We start from the raw sequence: 21,142 nt of genomic DNA, 5'->3' as shown, positions 1-21,142 counted from the left end.
GGAAGTTTGAAAATGACGTCTCAACATCTGATAAGGGCACAAATACCCACAAAATGTAATGCTATGCATTCCACACATATCACAGAGTATTTTAAAGAATTTTTTTTTTTAATTTACTCATTTTTCACCAAAAAATACCATCCTCTTCCCTTAATACAATATGCAAGCACGTTCTTACACACAGCATGGGCAGGAAATTTTTTTGTTTGTCTACCTGCTGTGCAGTTCTAAAAATGTGCGCGATTTGAGAGTGCAGTTTTGATACGAGCTTATTTAACAGTTCCCTTCTGAATGCAGCTTATAACAAGGAAGTGTTATTGAGCTCTTGTCGAAATCTTCCCTCAAACAACGCACATAGTTATTTATCCAGAGCAGCTACAAAAAAAAAATCCTATACTATTATGGATGAGGATTTAAGGCTTAGGTAAAGGATTACCACAGTGACTACTTCTTCATGTAGTTTTAGCATCTGCTGGTTTGTAGCACTGAAACATTCGACTGAGATGTAAATTTGACTATGTAGTGTCACTACAAAATGGATGATCCAGCGCAGTGAAGGGGTGAGGGAAAATGCACAATACTATGTAGACGTGAAGCCTGAAAAATTCCTCAAAATCTGAAGTGGGCCTGAAGCCTTCATGATCAACGCATCTGTCCTGACAAATTAATGTTCAGAATCAGCAAAATTACAAATAGGAAATCCCCTGCAAACGTACGCTAGGTTAATTTTGTAACAATAAATTTTACATAAGCTGACATTCCAAACTGGCAGCATTACATCTACACATCTGAGATTTATTTAGTATTGTATTTATTATAATGAGTGAAATTATTACAGTTTGATTATGTTCTTTGTTTTAATATTAGTGACAGCCAAAATCGAAATTTCACATTCTAAACTATTCCAGCTAGCAAAATGAAAACAAAGATTTTCACAAATGAGATGCACAGAATGCAATTAATGTCAAAAAAGATTTTCATATTTCATAATGTTATGGTAAAATTTTCGTACTTCATATAAGGCTTAGCATTTAGTATTTCTTTCGTATTTCGAACCATTTTTCCCTTTCATTAATATTTCTGTATCTATCATTAAACTGGTCCGTCCAAACATTATAAGGTGGCAATAGGGATGTTTTTCCAGGAAACACTTCAAAACCCCAAGCACTCATTCCACAAATATTACGGGATTCCCAAGGACAAGTGAAATGTACAAATTCCCCATAAGAGTCATTGAATTCGTAGCATCAATGAATTCGAGAAGTCAAAACAAAATAGGTGGTTACCTATTCCACCTTCCCTCATTTTTTTTAATCCAGTGAAAGTTTTTTCAGTGTTGCAAAGTCTACTTATATATGTGTGAATTAATGTTCCAAACGCATTTCGACCATCTATTTTGGTATCTGCTTAATTTCTCCTCTTTTTATAACTTCAGTTTTTCATAATACAAAACAATATTAACCCGCAATTGCTTGCACTGTTACATAAAATCTAACTATTTTTTTTATTACTTTATTATTTTTGAAGATGAGCTGTTGCTCTATCAATGCTTTCTTTCATACTCCTATTTTCATTGTTGCGATTATCGTATCCAAGATGCAATTACAAGCCTGTTGGCAGTGTTATTAAAATGGCGCATAAAATCAGATAGTATCTAACTCAGGTGTTATACTTAGGGCAAGCCTTAATGTCGTCGCCCCACCCTCTGCCTTAAAACAGCTTTGACACAAGTCAAATATCACATTTTACAGAGTTGCCACGTCCTTGCTAAATATAATATAATACGTTATCAACCCTCTGTTATGACCAAATGTTATTACTTACTTACTTATGGCTTTTAAGGAACCCGGAGGTTCATTGCCGCCCTCACATAAGCCCACCATAGGTCCCTATCCTGAGCAAGATTAATCCAGTCTCTACCATCATATCCCACCTCCCTCAAATCCGTTAATATTATTCTCCCATCTACGTCTCGACCTCCCCAAAGGTCTTATTGCCTTCGGCCTTCCAACTAACACTCTATATGCATTTCTGGATTCGCCCATACGTGCCACATGCCCTGCCCATCTCAAACGTCTGGATTTAATGTTCCTAATTATGTCAGGTGAAGAATATAATGCATGCAGATCTGCATTGTGTTAACTTTCTCCATTCTCCTGTAACTTCATCCCTCTTAGCCCCAAATATTTTCTAAGAACCTTATTCTCAAACACCCTTAATCTCTGTTCCTCTCTCAAAGTGAGAGTCCAAGTTTCACAACCATATAGAACAACTGTAATATAAGTTTTATAAATTCTAACTTTCAGATTTTTTGGCAGCAGACTAGATGATAAAAGCTTCTCAACCAAATAATAACACACATTTCCCATGTTTATTCTGCGTTTAATTTCCTCCCGAGTGTCATTTATATTTGTTACTGTTGCTCCAAGATATTTGAATTTTTCAGCCTCTTCGAAGGATAAATCTCCAATTTTTATAGTTCCATTTCGTACAATATTCTGGTCACGACACAATCATATACTTTGTCTTTTCGGGATTTACTTCCAAACCTATTGCTTTACTTGCTTCAAGTAGAATTTCCGCGTTTTCCCTAATTGTTTGTGGATTTTCTCCTAACATATTCACGTCATCTGCATAGACAAGAAGCTGATGTAACCCATTAAATTCTAAACCCTCTGTGTTATCCAGAACCTTCCTAATGGCATATTCTAGAGCAAAGTTAAAAAGTAAAGGTGATAGTGCATCTCCTTGCTTTAGCCTGCAGTGAATTGGAAAAGCATCAGATAGGAACTGGCCTATACGGACTCTGCTGTAAGTTTCACTAAGACACATTTTAATTAATCAAACTAGTTTCTTCAGCATACCAAATTCAATAAGAATATTATATAAAACTTCTCTCTTAACCGAGTCATATGCCTTTTTGAAATCCATAAATAACTGGTGTACTATACCCTTATACTCCCATTTTTTCTCCAATATCTATCGAATACAAAAAAATCTGATCAACAGTTGATCTATTACACCTAAAACCACACTGATGATCCCCAATAATTTCATCTATATATGGAGTTAATCTTCTCAAAAGGATATTAGACAAAATTTTGTAGGACGTCAACAAAAGTGACATTCTTCGAAAGTTACTACAGTTAGCCCTGTCCTCCTTAAAATGGGCATGATTATGGACTCCTTCCATTGTTCTGGTATAATTTCCTTCCCCCCCCCCCCCCACATGTTACTTAGGAATTAAAATTTATTATAAGCAACAATAAGAAAAGTACATGTGAAGATTAAAAAAAAATCAGTGAACTTAAACACAAAACATTTAAAGGGAAAGATTGCAAACATGAAAAATTAGCAGGACCATGCAGATACAGGTAAGTACAGTTTAAAAATTGTGACTTTTCAATACAATGAGTCATCCAACAAACTATCATCGACTTGTACATACAGTGCATCTGGCCCATACATCCACAATGACTGACCGACCATGTACCCTTAGGGAGACTGCGCTTCTACCACTGAGACCGCAAGCACGCTCGCGCAACTAAACTCATTAAAACTTAGGTATAAATAATACATCATCAATTGGTACTCACCCTGCTCACCGAAAATGCTGTATGTGATGTTCATTTTCTTGTACGCTTATTTCACATCTTCTCAAGAAATTGTCATTCAAGTTCTTCATTATTTACTTTTTCTAACACCCAATTGCAAAAATTAAGCCTGCAATTGCATCTTGGGGCTGTAATTCATGACATGATGGAATTCTGTATAGTTTTAGTTTCAGAAATTTTATTGCCACTCCACATGCTTTAGAAATCCCTGTCTGCTGTGCCAAATGTTTCAGAGACTATGCTCTAATGCAGCACCAATTTCATCCAGTTTTTCCTCTGCAAGAACACAGTGCTTTTGTCGTCTTTTTCTGTCACTTACAGAACCTATTTCATTGACTCTACTAAATAACTAGACCTCGGATTTTAGGTTAAACGCCTATTTTCTTCTGTACAGATAAACTAAAACTAGTTAAATATCTTCACATCTTATATAAAATTTGAACGTTTGAAAGTGGTTTTATGGTGCCTAAAAATGCCTATTTTGCCTGTTGAGACCTATTTTTAAGGTTTTAAAGCCTAAAATTGTCTATTTCTATTTATTATGTATATAGCCTATTTTTTAACTTTCGTGTAGAAGTAAACGAGAAAGTTTTGAATGTCAAGAGATGGATATGGTTCAAATAGTTTGGTTGTAGGAATGCAGAAATTCCTGGAAGGTGTCTGGTTTTGTTGAGCACTTGAGCAGACAGTAGGAATGTGATGAAGCGCCACTAATTGTCAGGTCCGCCACCGACAATAGGAAAGCATAGAAGTGCGTACATTATTTCTTCTATTCGTCCTGCTCAAACTAAACACATGGATTGGATTTCATACACCTAACATAACTGAAGAGTGTGTAAACTTAACATATTAGCAGGTGAATTTTAATTTTAATGTGTTAACTTGTCCAAATTTTAAAATAATAATACATACCACTACCAGAAACTCCACCAGGACCGACCATTTTTCCTGGAGGCTGGCTCTGTTGGTGATGAGGTCCGTGATGATGAGGTGGCTGAGGAGGTTGTCCCCACATTCCTCCATCACCAGCACCATTGAGGCGGCCACTAATACCACCTCGAGGGTCTCGTAACATGGGATCACCTCCACGTATGTCTCCCATTCCCCGCATATCTCGCAAGTCACGCATACCAACATCCCCACGCATTGGATCAACAACACCACGAATATGATCTCGTGGATCCATCATCCCACTCCTGGCATCACGTGGGTCTGCTCGCATGTCCCGAGGATCAATAGCCCCTACATTGCGAGGATCTCTAGGATCACGAGGGTCCAGTCCACGGGGATCACTACGTGGGTCGCGAGGATCACCCCAACTTGATCCCCCACCACCACCACCACCGCCGCCGCCACCACCACCAGACCAATCGTTATCTTTCTTTCCAGCTATCAATGAAAAAAGAAAAACACTTTGCTAGATAACAAATATAGAACATTACAAACATAGTAACATATCTGTAAACTTGACCACAGGAAACGTACACATAGATAAAAAGGTTATAAACCATAAGCATAGTTACTGAACATAAAATTTAAATGAAATAAATTAAGTAAAATTATCTTAACAAAATGAAGAAAATTATTTCCTTGCAACAGTCATAGAAATTAAAAGTTTGAGGAATGAAGACACTCTTATTTAAATTTTTCTTCTTTTTGAATATGAAATTCCGGAGATACGCTTTTTAACAATAATTTCTTTCACAAATGGAGGACTTATGCGAGTAGTTCCTAAATCTTAAAAACATATATGAAGATAGCTATACAAATGGGTTTAATATTCTGTTTCACCAAGATACGTAATGATTACTTTTCAGAGAAACATCAAGCCAATTATATGTACATGGACTAAATAAAGAGTTGCCAAGTATCAGTTTTTAAAGCTGACATCAGCATTTGCTAAGGTTTGTCAGCTTATCAGCACACTGTATCGATTTATCAGCTTTTTTTCACAAGTGCAGTGCCAGACTCTATTTTGTATTGTTTGGTTAATTTTAATTTTCAATTTCAATTTTTATAGACTTCAAAACTCATTTAATGATCCCACAACAAAAGTTTATTTTCTCTTCTTTAAAGATGTAGTGCCTGTGTTTAATTCTTTCAATTTGAATGCAGAAAGAGTCGCCACGCATTTATATATATATTTTACAGCATAAATTACTTTACTGGTTTGTGAAAACTGATGCACTATCTGGTCCTAATGTCACAAGTGATAATATGTACATTATAGAGCTAGTCAGAAAATTCAGAGTTGTTTAATGATTTGACATGTAAATAGCTTCTTAGGAAGACAATAAATGATGGAAGTATTGGAGAAAGTCAGGCCAACTTTTTTTTTGAGAGGTAAAGGTTTTCTTTTCTACTTCCATCAAGCATTTTCAAATAAATTTGTCATTCAATGTTGATGTTTGTAATACTACATGTGTCAATGTAAACAATATGGGAAGTAACTTTGACCAAGTTCAATATTTTTGCAATAGATATAAAAATGGTCTTCACTTCTCAGATGATAATATATGAATTGTTTGTATGATCAGTTTATGTTTTACAAAAGTAAACACAACAAACAATTTCTACAGTTCCCATTCTGAGGAAGAGTGGAACAATCTTTACAAAGAATTTAACTGTACTGCCAGTCCCAAGTATGACAAATTATGCAAAGTTGTACTATATTTTAATGAAATTACCATACAGTAATGCAACAGAAGGGAGTTTTAGTTTAAACAGACAAAATGAAAGTCAATTTCGTTCCTCAATGAAGATAGACATAACTTTCTCTTTCATTATGTATTTGATGAAAAATATTTTAATGAAGTCAGATGTGCTACTCAAGAGTATAATAAAAGTAATTCATAGTAATCTGGCTGTTTATGTTGCGTGTTTCACATTTTCAATGCTGAATAATTTGTTGTTATATGTAATGTATTTACTTATAATTTTTCTTATGAAAATAATTAGTGGTGTCAGTTTTTTTTAGCACGATTTCCAGATTATTTCAGTAGTTTAACTTGGCAGCCTTGTAAATAGCTATACTGACTGATGACATTATGGGCATTCATTCAGCCATGTAAATAGCTATATTGACTAATGACTTTATGGGCATTCTCATTTAAAATTTAAGAGCTACTTCTGATGAGACAAGCAATTCAGAACTACTGGTACCCTATGTGGAATACAGCAACGTATCACAAATTTAGAAAAGGGGAGGAGATATAAATATAATACTTCCCTAAATTTGCAATCATTTTAAGCTAGTTTACGTCATACTGGTCCTTGCTTCATGAATCGAAGAACATGAATCATACTGTCAATATAGTCTTGAAAGAATGTTAATATGAACTTCGGTTAAAACCAGAAATATAGGTAATATCATGAGTAATTCATATACAGACAGAATTCAATGAACATGAATACATACAAAACAGAATGACCACTATTTCAACAGATTTCACATCAGAAATATGTCAATCTATACCTGTATCTGTGCGAAGATGAGAACAACACTAATTATCAGTCCTCCTAACCATGGTTAAGAGATGACTATGGTGCCATTCATAAAGGAAAAAGAGTGTACACAAAGAAAAGAGACAAAGATATACTGTACAAGATTAACATTGTACTTTCTTAAAAATGTATAGTATATAGCTGCAATTCTGGAAGGATAAACTAATGGTCTAAAAGTAAAAAAAAAAAAAGTATATCTTGCAGAGAAAAAAAGTTGTTATATTGGAGACAGAGAGGTGGAAACAGAGAAAGAAATATTTAAACAGTTTACACTTATTCTCACTTTTACTTTAAATGCACAAGAGAAAACGTATAATACTCCGTATGTACTGTGTCACTTGCCAGTTATTTGGAGAATGATTCATTAACCTTGACACGAGCCAGAACGAACATGTGCATGCTTGTGTAATCATTACAGAAACTGTTGTTGTCTAATGCCAGGCGTTTGACAATAAAGTCATTTGACCTCTTGCACTCCAATATTTTTCAAAGATATTATCATGGTCAGCCACTGAAGCACAGATTTTGAGGTGTTCCGAATCCATTTCTTGTCATTATAGAAACTTGTATGGTTGTATCACCATTACTCTACAAATGTCTGTCCTCTGCTTCGAGTGTGTCAACAACACGAAGTGAAAATCCCGTCATTTCTGTCCAGACCTCATCTGAGCTCCTGTATTATAGAAACAGACGATTTCAGTTCACAAGATATAGTCTCAGATACTGTTGTAGCCCACTTGAAGGTGTTATCTTTTGAAAAGTACTATCCCGAAAATGAGAATCTCTAGACGCAAAACATATGGATTGTGAACCCTTTTCTTGAACACAAAACGGCCCATTCTCATGAAGAAACCCTTCAACTTTTTGTATTATATCAAAGGACTGGAAAGCGAAAAAGTTTCTGCTCTGTCAAAATTGAATATCACAACTATTGATGCTATCAACTGGTTAGGTCGTAAAATTCGTGAACACTTAAGAAATGACGCATTCCAAACTTGGACAAACCATACCTTGCGTGGTAAAGGGGTTATTGTTTATAGTGATCTCCCCAAGGCTAACTCATGCGTAAGCAATCGAAAGGGCCTATCTTCCTCAGAATGGACCAATGCTTTAAAAATGTCAAGCAATATTTCGGCGGTTCGCGCAATACCGGGCAGAACTCTAAGCACAACCCGCTGCCGTCATCCAGACTGTAGTGAGCTTGAAACACTTGGACACGTGCTTGGACAATCCCCTAAAGGTGAGCTGCTGATCAATGCTAGACATCATCATCTACGACATGCTTTGTCGACATCGTTAAAAACTTTAAATTGGGAGATTCATGAGGACTTTGTGTATATCAGATGGTTCTTTCAGACAGGCAGACATTATTGCTATTAACAGACACTTAAAACGGGCTCTTGTTCTTGACCCTACTATCCGTTTCGAAAGAAGCCTTAATCAGGCCACCGAAGTTGATATTGAGAACAAGTCCATATATGAGTCTTGTCTGCCTTATCTTTCTCAGAAGTACAAAGTCCCTCTTAAACAATGGTCTGCCATTGGTTTGCTGTTTGGCAGTAGAGGTTCTATTTCCAAATTCACATGGAATTATCTTAAGAAGCTTCACATTCCTTTTGATTATGTAATGTCTATCCTTATAAATATTATCAAGGATTCTCTTCAAATATTACATCATCATCTGTATTTCAATTAATCCACTTATATTTGCCTTAAACAATTAACTTTCTTTTTTCTCTAATGTATCACATCACATTATATTGTACATGTTTATTGTATTCAGGACCCTTGTGGTCACTCAAATTCTTTGAGCTGATGTCTATAATTTAGAATTTATATAAATCTGTCAGTAGTTCAAAATTCTGGATATGAATGAAAAATGAAAATTCAAATTTACATGAAGTAGCAATTAGATATCTTCTTTGTGTTTCCAACACATATCTATGCGAAACTGAATTTTCTGCCATGATTGTGCATGAAACGAAACAGGAACCTCCTGCGACTTTGTCTGTCACTTCAATTCATCCCAGAATTAACAAGCTAATGGACAGAAAACAGCAACAAAAATCTCACTAGCCTTGCTGTGACCTTAAACATTCTCGGGTGTAATAAAATTAAAATAAACACTTTGAACTAAGGTTAACTTTTTCAATAACTTATAATAAATTATTACTGTGTTAATGTGCGGCGTTTTAAAATTCATAATATTAATTACTGTTGAAACTAGTGTTTACAATTGTGAGATTTGTACATTTTTATATATAAAATTATATACCTTGCATATAAAAGCATTTGGAATGTGCATGTGTTGTATTCTGCCGATATGTTGACAACATTCTGCTGCTACCCACTTCTCAGCTGACTTGTAGTGAGTTACAGTGCATAATCATTCTTTGCATTACTATTTCTTTTTGAAACAAGGATCATTAAAATCAATTTAATAACACAATGATCGATGTTAATAAATTGTATAAATTTTTGGTTGTCAGAAAGGGCTATGTCAATGAAAATTAGCATAAATTAATGATGTTGGCTTGAGGAAACTACAACATACTACAAAACTTGATTAATCCAATGACTGATAATTATTAATTTTAATTGTTGTTGCCTATTCATTGGAAGCTGGGGAACTATAACAAAATATTTTTAAAAATTTTTGGGAACAATTTAATTTGCCGAGAAAAATCTTGAAAGAAATTACCCTCATGGCCCTTAAGTCATCTATTCAGATTTTAATTTTTTTACAATATTATGGTTAAATGTTGTTGTTTTCTAATGCCAGGCGTTTAACAATAAAGTCATTTGACCTCTTGTACGCCAATATTTTTCAAAGATATTATCATGACCAGCAACTGAAGCACAGATTTTGAGGTGTTCCGAATCCATTTCTTGATTTCTTGATTTTGGTTAAATGTATGAACTTTAAAAAAATTGGAAAGGTATTTACGAATCAATTTTTGGGGCTGGGCACTTGTCTTGTAGAAAAAGAATTTACTGGGCTGCAGCCTCTCAAAGGTTGAGAACTACTGTTCCATTTTTCTCAGACGAGTCACGGTTTTACCTCCATGGTTATGTGTGTTCACAAATAAATTGATACAGTCAAAATGAAAAAGTTCTGAGAGAGCTAACAAACTGACCCATATATCTAAATGTGAGAAAGTAAGAATTAATTCAACTTTATTATAGTAAACTGTATGTCAATAAGTTGTACTTTTAACATTTTCAGGTCATTATTCACATAAAACTGAATAATATACAGTTTTTCTTTTAGTTTTCCCAAAACTTTTTTTTTTTTTACACTTGGTCAGTTTTCGTTTTGACTATATCAATTATTGGAGTGCTGAGAAACCTGATCGACCAGTATAGGAAGTTACAGGAAATTTCACAAAGAGGCAAAAAAATGTGTGGACAATGAAGGTGGCCAGTTTCAGCACCTCCATCAATAAAGTTGGTAAGTAAGATAATTTTTAAAATAATTATGGAAACTTGTATGGTTGTATCACAGCAACTCTACGATGTCCATTCCCCACCCTGAGTGCATCAGCAGTACAATAGGTCTAAATGAAACTGGCCAGCATCTGTGAGAGACTAAGTTCGAATTGAGTATTGCTGTGAGCGCTCAGGACAACCAGGCTTTGTTCAAAAGATTGTGTATATTCTTGTAGTAGTTATAATGGGGAACACTACTATTAATCACTAAAATCTTCCGAGAAAATAATTCATATACGAGATTTAAAATAGACAGATCATTCAGAGTGTTTAAGGGGTTAGGTACAGCTTACAGCAGTAAAATTTTGGAAACATTCAACATTTTTTTCCAACATTACTACATCTTGTACAATAATGAACATTAGTATGTGTAAAACACTGTCCTTCTGCTATATGATAAAAATATTTTCACGATTAAAAATTTTTTTTTTTTTTTCAAAATTCAAAATGGTGACAGTTCACTGTGCAGTGATGAAGCGTATCCCTCATAGCTAAAAAAAATATCCAACATTCTGTAATGAAATTTTTTGTGTGTGTTTATGCATGTCATGTCTACAATATGATGCAAAATCACTTCTCTACCTTTGATAGATTGTCTGATAAAAAATAAATTCATTTTAAAAAAATGGTCAAATATCAGTATTTTCTTCTAACACAAAATAAAAAATATATTATTTATTAACGAATGTAGTTGAAAGAGCATTATATTGTAAACATGAGTTTCAGCAATAAAATAAGAGAGAACATGAAAAAGTTAACAAGTTTGTGAGTTATGAAAGAAATGCTTCATCACTGCACAGTGAACTGCCACCATTTTAAATTGTGAAAAAAAAATATATATATATATATTTTTTTAATCGTAAAAATATTCTTTTCATATAGCAGAAAGACATGTTTTACACATACCAATTTTCATTATTATACAAGATACAGTAATGAAGGAAAAAAATGTTGAATATTTTCAAAAATTTTACTGCTGTGAGCTGTACATAACCCCTTAAACAGTGAATATTGTAACACAAACACAAGTGGAGTATGACCATTGCTCGTTACAAGGCTGTTCTCACTGCAGTAGTACTCTTAGTGTAGTGGTAGAGTGTTAGCTAAGTGTTTGTGAGATTGTAAGTTCAGATCTTCATGGAGCTACTAATTTTTTTTTAAATGTATCAATGAAAACATAACAGGTTTTCGTCATTTTTTTATATATTTAGAATACTTCTTGCTTTATTATTTTGGCTCCCATATTTGACAAACACGAAACTTATAAAGGAAGATTGTTACAAATATGTAGGATATCTGTGACATAAAATAAAAGAGTGAACTGTTTAAATAGAAAATGAAATCGTTAATTGTAGTATATAACAGAAGAAGAAATACAAAATTAAAGGAAACAAAAATGCCACATCCTCAATATCCACTCCAGTAGACTTCTGCACTTATAACCTTCTTGAGTCTGTTTCCCATAGAATTCATTATTCATGGGAAATAGTTTCTTTTTTCTGGCTACTGTCTCCTACGAAGTCTGGACAAGGTCCCACAAATCATCTTCATTCCTAGGAGGTGGGTTGGGAAATTTCTTTCGTAAATACGTTTTTACTCTAGATTAGACGTTTTCTATTAGATTCAGGTCTGGCAATTTCGGAGGCCAACATATCACATTAATATCTTATCTTTCAGAAAACCACTCCTGAATCACCTGGGTGGTTGTCCTGCTGGAATTCAAGAATAGAAATTTTTAGCACTAGATGAAAGTAATACTAAAGACGACAATTACAGGTTTTCATATCAAAATGCTGTGTTAATTATTTTATTAATCCCTGCTACTTTACATTCTATTGCCTAAGGAACATTTAGTAAATATGTTGACGGTTAAATAATTGGCAATAATTAACTTGCAAGTTGTGCTACAGGGAATATGGTTGTTATAATAACCTAAATCCGTGATTATCAAGGCCTAAACATAGTAATTGTAAACAAAAAGAAAAACCATAATTCTGATGACAAAATATATCCTGATTTCCAGGAATTATAACCACATATTTTCACCAATTTTGTAATTATATGTAACATGAAGTAACATAAGCAAAAATTATTTGACTATATTACACTAAAACGAGTTGTAAAAAATAAAAGGACAAAACATAAAATTCACTATGGAGATTCGAACTCGAGCTGTCTGCATAGAAGTTAAATAGCTTAGCCACTGCTCCACATCAAGCATGCTATGGAGGTAGCCCAAATCAGGGCCTTGTATTATGGAGTTAACAAAAACGGTTTACAGTTGTGAAATGAGCGCACTCGAAGGGACTTAGAAAATTTTAACTGCTCAAGAGGCCAGCCAGTTTCATTTTGACCAAGTGTACACAGTGAAAACCTGTTGCTCCTGTCCAGACCTCATCTGATCTCTTGGTATAATCTAAGTATAACTGAAATAATTTTCTTTTCTATTTTAAATGCACCACTTTTACACATGAAGAATTCAATGGATTTGTTGACTAATTGGAATGTTTTGTGTTGAGATGTCGAAAAGCTTCATTGCTTCATTTCCTAGAACACTAGCACAAATTAAACACATTAAGTCGTGGCAATTGGTCAATGTCAAGACATTGTATGAAACCATATTTTCAGTAGTTTTCCACGTACTTACGAGTGAATGCAGACTTTTCTATGTGTGCTGGTAGCTTTCCCCTCCTTGTGCTTATCCTGGAAATCATTCTGTGGTGGTTGTACCACTATAGGTTAAGAACTGACAAAACTCTGCTGAAGGAGGTTACTAAACCTTACCGCTGTGCTCGAGGCTGAGTTGGAGTTCTCCTCTATTAATCTGAACCATTCTCGCTACTGATTGACAAGTCATCTGATGCATCACTGCTATCAGTTAAACATTCTCCTAACGAAATTATTCTGTCAGTTTCAATGTCTATTACATTAGCACTAGAAACATATTGTACTTCGTTATTTTTAACGTGCTCAACACATTTCTTCCACTTGTCCATTCCATATTCTCCGAAAAGGCAGCTACACAATCGTTCCCTTATGTTGAGTGGGGATACAATTTATGTTACAAAAATCCAATTGAAAAAACTGGAGACAACTGACTAAACATTTTAGTCTGTCCTTTTAAGTAAATGAAACCAATCACAACAATAAATGCTTATTTTTAAAGCATGATTGGGTTTTGAAGATAAATGTTTATGTACGCAATGCTTGACGGCCCACGAAAAGTCAGACATAAACTTAACAAGTGGTATCTTGTTGACTCATTCTATTAACATGGGTTAGAATCTATTTAGACTATTTCATACACTGCAACTACCCACTTATCTCTTCAAGAAAAAAAGTTTATCGCTGATCGATTTTCTACTTCAAAAACATATTTTCCCCCACACTACAGTAGTGTAAAACAAACCTCAATTAAGAAATCTCACATTTGTTACATTGCAGTGACTCAAACAACTTAAAAATCTGCAAACAATACTCTTCAACATGCTTTTTTCGTAATTAGAATCTGACTACTACTTTTTGAGTTATTATTAAGTATAAAAATGCGAAAATATTCTGCTTCACTGAAAGTCTATGTAAGTAACGCCTTTTTCTGTTATTGGCTGACAATTAGGAAGGAGGAGGTGAAAAGTACATTGAGTCATTCTTTAAGATTAATGCATGCACAGACCAACAGAGTTTACGAAGTTGTTCCCCTATAGTTGTTGTATTACGAACACCTTCAATGCGAAATTTCTACATGAAAATTTTGCAAAGTCTCTTCTCTTTTATTCATATTAATATTTAAATCTGTTTCCCTATTACTTTTAAAAAATTACGACACTCGGGTTTTGAAACAAGCATTTACACAGTGCAATACAAACTTGCAAAGAGACAGTATTCACTATGACTATTCAATATCAAGAACCGGATAAAGACTGCCTTTAATCTTCAATTACAGCACCAGAGGCCATCAAATGCATGACGGAAGAGCCTCACGGAAATATTTTCTACTGAAAAAATTCTTGGCTAATTCACAATTAAAAAAACACACACACGAAAATGAAAAATAGAAAATAGAGCACTTATTTAAACAAAATTCCATGTAACATACTTTCAAATATGCACTTTTTATCTGCTGTGTACTTCGATAAAATGTAACTTTACAGATATGTTACATATATGAAGGGTTCAGGAGTAAAAGATGGTAAGCAAAGCAAAGAGGAGAGAGAATACAAGAGGAAACAAATAAGAGACAACAGACGTGAAATAAGGCAGAGATTATATAGGAAAGAAGATAAGAAAGAGACGAGAGATGGAAGGAAAGCAGGAGGACAATGAGAAGGTAAGGATTAAAAGAATGATGAAATGTAAGAAGATGCACTGAACATTCTATCAAAAATTTAAAATTTTACCGAACTTTAAAAGAAAACTGTGTTTGAAAGCATATCTTCACATTCCATCAGTGTAAATTATAACTTAGATAAATTAAAATGTAATAACAATTACAGAGAACATCCTTAGAGCACCAGAGGCCGTCAAATGCAGTGATGGAAGAGTCTTACAAAAATATTTTTACCAAAAATAACTCTTGGCAAATTCACAATGAAATAAAGCACACGAAAATTGAAGTTGGAAAATAGAGCATTATTTGTCAAAACAAAATTCCATACAACATTTTTTCAAATATACAGTACATTTTTTATGTTGTGCACTTCGTGCACTTCAACAAACTGTAGTAATTTTGCACGCAATAATATTACATAATATAATACGTATGGAATTCAAGGGCTCTTTCTTTTGTGAGACTGCAGGTAGTATTCACTACTTTTATACATAACTAGAACAAAGTATCACTTAATACTGCTTGCCAGTTTGCAAAGAGTTACAGAAGTGAATTTCCCCACCAGCAAAATCTTGCATAGTGTCAGATAAAGCCAAATCAATGCCATGAAATAGCCCTTAATGTCTGGTTCTGGTTAACTTGTCACTGTTATTATTTATGGTTATGTGCATGAGTAAGTATATAAGTAAACAATGAACATTTTGGCAGGGGATAGTCATATTTGACAAGAAAATGCATGTTAAAAAATTGTTAAAACTCGTTACATTTAATATAACACAAGAAATGTAATAAAATTATACAACATTATGTGTAATTTGTGTTGACAACATACCACACTTAAGTTCGTACAATTTGTTTCCTACATGCTTTCAGAATTTCAAAATATGTTGGTGAATTCTAACTTCGCACCTTTTGAAGAGCCAGAAGTTAAATGAAGTAATTTCACTAACAATGAATGGAAATATTCAAAATTTAGTACACGGTTATTCATGAGTCCGTGAAACATTTAAAAAAAAATACAGATACCAAATTTTATTATACTGAAATAGAGGTAAACTCGCCAAATTTTTTATTTTTTTTATTACATATTTCAGAAATGCTCAATGTGTCGATCTCTGCAGATATGGCAGATATTTGTGTGATAATCCATTTCATCTTATGTGCATATCAGCACATCAAGATGGACCAGAGCAACAGCAGTGGTGATCATTTGTGAATATCTTGATAATTAGTGGGGAGTGGAAGCACAAAGACAAACCTCCAGAAGAAAAAGTCACACGGAGTTAAATCTGGGGACCAGGGTGGTCACTGAATTAACGTGTCATCTTGTCCTATGCGCTTTATCCACTTTTGTGGTAAATTTTGATTGAGATATCCTCGCATGTCTTTTTGGTAAAGAGTTGGATAGCCATCTTGTTGAAAGATGTAACCATTACCTCTGTCTTCATTCAGCTGTGGCATCAGCCAGTTTTCTAACATGTCCATGTAAATTCGGAATTTCTCATACCATTTCTTGATACTGTAGAAAAAAGGCGCTGGCTTCTGGAATTGTTTTGGAAATCCATGCTGTACAATCATAACGGACGAGGTTTTTGCATATTTCAACATAAAATAACTGAGCATATTATTTACTAAATGCCATATTTGTTACTACTGATCCCTAGTGGCAAAGCATGGCAACTATTTGGCGAATTTTTTAAAAAACTTTAGGAGTTTCTCTCTTTGTCAGCGTAAGAATTATCATCCATTACATGATTCATTTATGGTGAATTTGTTTTATGTTTCACAGACTTATGAATAACCTTGTATTAAGAGTTGAAGTAACGCATGTTACACTTAGATTTTAGTGAACAAGTTCATTAATAGCTTTCAAGCTATTTTAAACTAACTGAGCATGACCATTACATTATATGCAGAGCTAGATAAAAGTTCCACTGCCAAACTTACTGCTGAATTGTTAAACCGGTTCTTAAAACTAACAAGTAATAAATTATTATCTGCAGAACAAACAGGATTCCGACATCTATCCAAAAAAAGAAAATGTGGTACAACTATCCCAAGATGTTAAAGAAACCTTCAACAAAAGACAAAATACCCAAGCAATATTCAATGATTTTCAAAAAGTGTATGATTCAATGCAGACAGAAGCTGCTTGAACTACAAAGGAATACAAAATAATATGCAGTCTTCAGCACAATTCTATTGGACATCTACATTAATGACCTATTCTGCCATTGTTACAAGTACAGAATTAAAGACAGCTCTCTTTACAGATGACATGGTTATGTGGACATCGTCACAAATAAATAAAATCAAGATACAATGAAAAGGGCACTGAATAATTTACAAAGGTGCCCTGTCAACAGTCTGATAATTGAGAATACCTTATACATTTATGACAACAGAACCAAAATGCCTTGGAACAATCCTTGATTCAAAATTGATCTGGAAAAACCATACAAAAGCAACAACAAATAAGACAACTAAAAAATTTTCAATCATGAAAAGACTAGCAGACGACCCTTTATGGGCAGTCACACCATGGATTAATTGTTATTTCGTCAGACACTAAAACAGCAATTCAAGTAATAATTTCCAACAAAATTATGTCAATCCTGTTACTAAATCTATGTATTCCTCTGTGAAAAGATTTATTAAATCTACATACTTAGACTTCAACAAACAAAATTTGATAACACAATCTCAAGGGAAAAAATGGAACTCTCTGCATCATAATCCACAGTTCATTCCCGATTTACCACGAAAGTCGTCTGTAGCTAGCTGCATTTAGATTGGCAACAGGCCATGATCGTTTGGCCAAGCACCTGCATAGAATTGGAATATATCAGTCCCCTAACTGCCCATTGTGGAACTCAAACCAAGAAATGGATTTGGAACAACCTCAAAATCTGTGCTTCAGTGGCTGACCATGATAATATCTTTGAAAGATATTGGAGTGCAAGAGGTCAAATGACTTTACTGTTAAATGCCTGGCATTAGAAAACAACTACTTCAAAAACTACACCAAAAAAAAAATAATAATAATAATAATTACAATGGATAACAGCACAATGTAAAATTTCTGGCAATGAAACTGCCAGGGAAAAAAGGGAACTCTCTGCATCATAATCCACAGTTCATTCCCGATTTACCACGAAAGTCGTCTGTAGCTAGCTGCATTTAGATTGGCAACAGGCCATGATCGTTTGGCCAAGCACCTGCATAGAATTGGAATATATCAGTCCCCTAACTGCCCATTGTGGAACTCAAACCAAGAAATGGATTTGGAACAACCTCAAAATCTGTGCTTCAGTGGCTGACCATGATAATATCTTTGAAAGATATTGGAGTGCAAGAGGTCAAATGACTTTACTGTTAAATGCCTGGCATTAGAAAACAACTACTTCAAAAACTACACCAAAAAAAAAATAATAATAATAATAATTACAATGGATAACAGCACAATGTAAAATTTCTGGCAATGAAACTGCTATTTCCTTGCAAAGAAAGGTACTGAATTGCTCCAAAATAGGATAAAAAATATCCCTTATGATCACAGAAAGAAGAATTAGAAAGAGATACAAAGACAAATAACTAAGTCATAGCTTTGTGAAATACTAAGCCATAATCAGAATATTAGTATAGCCTATACTGTTATGGCATAGAAACATCTGGTAACAATTGACGTTGCTAGATGGTGTGCATGATCAAGACATTGAAGGAAGCGGAGCACTGTCAGTTTTCAATCTTCATTCAATATGGATGTTAGTTAACTGGAACAGCGTTCAGACATAAAAATAAGAGAAAAATAGCAGTGTTCCATAGCAGAAAAGTAAGAAAATATCACACAGACTTCGTAGGAGCTTTAGATGATCATGCTTTTCCATACAGAACTGCTGCAAGGTGGTTAGCAGCTCTCCAATATAAAAAGTACCAAGTGCTGACATGCCTCATACTGGATGGCCTGCAACTGTTCATACTGGTGTTGCTCATACAGTGATCGCCTAATGCTTAAGAGGACGACAAACAATGGTCTCTGCAGGAGTTGGCAGCATATACAGGTATTGACTAGACTACTGTGCATAAAATTTTACGAAAATATCTGCAAATGTGCAAAATTGCTGCCAAATAGATAACATATGAACTGACAGAAGAAAAAAAATGGAGATGTTATGAAACGTCTCATTTGAATCTGGAAGGATATGAACATGAAGGAGACAACATATTGAATAGGATCACTGCCACTGACGAAACCTGGCTCAGGGCCTGTGAACCCAAGCTTCAATGCCAGTCAACTGAATGGCAACACTAAGGCCGCAAAGGAACAAATTCCAGCAAAATCCATCTCTTGCAAAATTAATGTAACATTTGGCTTTAACATTCGAGGAGTTTTTTGTATCAATTTGTTCCACATGGTTAAAATGTTAATGCAGTCTACTATGCAGCATATCTCCACAATAAGCTATGTCACACTATCAGGGATAAACATCCTGAATTGCTTCAAATGCAAATTATCCATACACAATAATGCTACAGTTCATATGACGAATTGTGTGAAGAACCTTTTATGCCACTAGAGATGGGAAGTACTACAACATTCACCCTACTTTCCACATCTTTCACCCTGCCATTTCGATTTGATACCAAAATTGAAAGTTTCAATGCACTGGAAACACTTCTGTACAAGAGCATATATTGCCAACACAGTGAGACGCGATATTCTAAGATTAGACAATGGTGAAGCGAATAGTATTCATTGCCTTCCTCATTGTTGGCAGTAAATGACTGCCTTGGAGATTATTTCGGCAGTTGAAAGAAATAAACTTGTTTAAGTCCACATCACACAACCATAATAATAATTTTGCAGATAAGCTAACCATGAATCAGATATATTAATAACAATAATAATGATGATAAAGAAGCAACTCCACCATCAGAGCCCAACGAGACGCACCTCCCCACATACCACCACTAGCACTGGCGCTGTTTGCTCCCCATTGGCCAGCTGCTCCTCCTGGTCCAGCATTGGATGGAACTCCTGTCCAGACATTTGAGCTGTCACCCACATCATCATCTTCACCCCATGTGCCACCAATGTTTGTAGTAGGTGTATGCCCCCAAGGCGTTTTCTGAGTTTGAGATGGAGGAGGCTGTCCACCATTACGTAGATTAGCTTCCCATAAATCAGTGCCTGGAACAGAAGACAAAGAAATATAGTATTTATTATTTTAGTATTTATTTATTTAACCTGGTAGAGATAAGGCCGTCAGGCCTTCTCTGCCCGTCTACCAGGAGATTCCAACTACAATATCAACAATAAAATTACAATTAGTATTAAATTTACAATTACAATTACAAATAATATTACAGTTAGTATTAAATTTACAATTACAATAAAATCAAAGTACGAAAAGATTACCTGAATAATTAAAGCTAGATAATTTATCATAGAGAAACAAAGAATATTTTATATTTACTGAATTACAAATTAAATCTAGAATAACAAAATTGTATAGTGATGAAATTACTGGATATTGAAATATTTTGTGATAGATTAAAGAAACTATTTACAAGTAATCAATTACTGACCAAGTGCCTAGTAAGTTTTCGTTTGAATTCAATTTTATTTCTAAGCAATTTCGATTGATATACTACAATAAGACACTGGCCTGACATTATCACAGACGTATGGCACAGTGTATGCAATATTTAATCATCACTACAGTATTGTTAAAATCTTTTACACTTGCTCAATTCATTTTACTGTAATCGTGATACAGTTTAATGATTTCACAAAATTTTGTTGATTATTGCTACATACTACACATCATGAAATATCTAAGTAATTAAACTGAAGCAAAATAAGTAACTCAACGTCTTTACAACACAACAGAAGACAAAGAACAATCCTTCCAAATATACATTTCTAAGCAATTTAGATTTATATACTACAATAGGTATGCACTGGCCTTCAGTCAACAGTGTGACTATTAAACATAATAAAATATTAATAAAGATTTAAGTTACATATAGTTAAGGAATAACAATTTTCACACCCCATTACTTTATTTATAAGTCACAGATATATTTCACAAATAATGCAAACCGTGTCTAATTCATTTCAAGTAAATGAAGTTAATGTCGAATTTCGTGATAGTCATATCCTGGAGTATTGCGTTGGTTCATACAGAAAGTTTCCACGGACGGC

At 34.2% G+C, this 21,142-nt stretch overlaps 1 protein-coding gene across 8 annotated transcripts in view; it reads right to left on the bottom strand.

Annotated features, from left to right (window-relative positions):
• Positions 1-21,142, bottom strand: part of gw (trinucleotide repeat containing adaptor protein gawky) — a 233,528-nt gene that overhangs the window by 71,147 nt on the left and 141,239 nt on the right. For 6 of the 8 annotated variants that reach the window (XM_069841376.1, XM_069841377.1, XM_069841378.1 and 3 more), the window contains 2 exons: positions 19,889-20,125; positions 4,527-5,003 (listed from right to left, as the gene is read on the bottom strand). In XM_069841376.1, coding sequence (XP_069697477.1) covers positions 4,527-5,003; positions 19,889-20,125 — 714 coding nt within the window. The remainder of the gene's footprint in view (positions 1-4,526; positions 5,004-19,888; positions 20,126-21,142) is intronic. The other 2 variants (XM_069841380.1, XM_069841381.1) reach the window with 1 other exon arrangement.

This window comes from Periplaneta americana, chromosome 12, assembly GCF_040183065.1.
Source record: "Periplaneta americana isolate PAMFEO1 chromosome 12, P.americana_PAMFEO1_priV1, whole genome shotgun sequence".
NCBI lineage: Eukaryota > Metazoa > Arthropoda > Insecta > Blattodea > Blattidae > Periplaneta > Periplaneta americana.
Note: the sequence above shows the minus strand (reverse complement) of the source record. Positions and strands in the feature narration are given on the sequence as shown.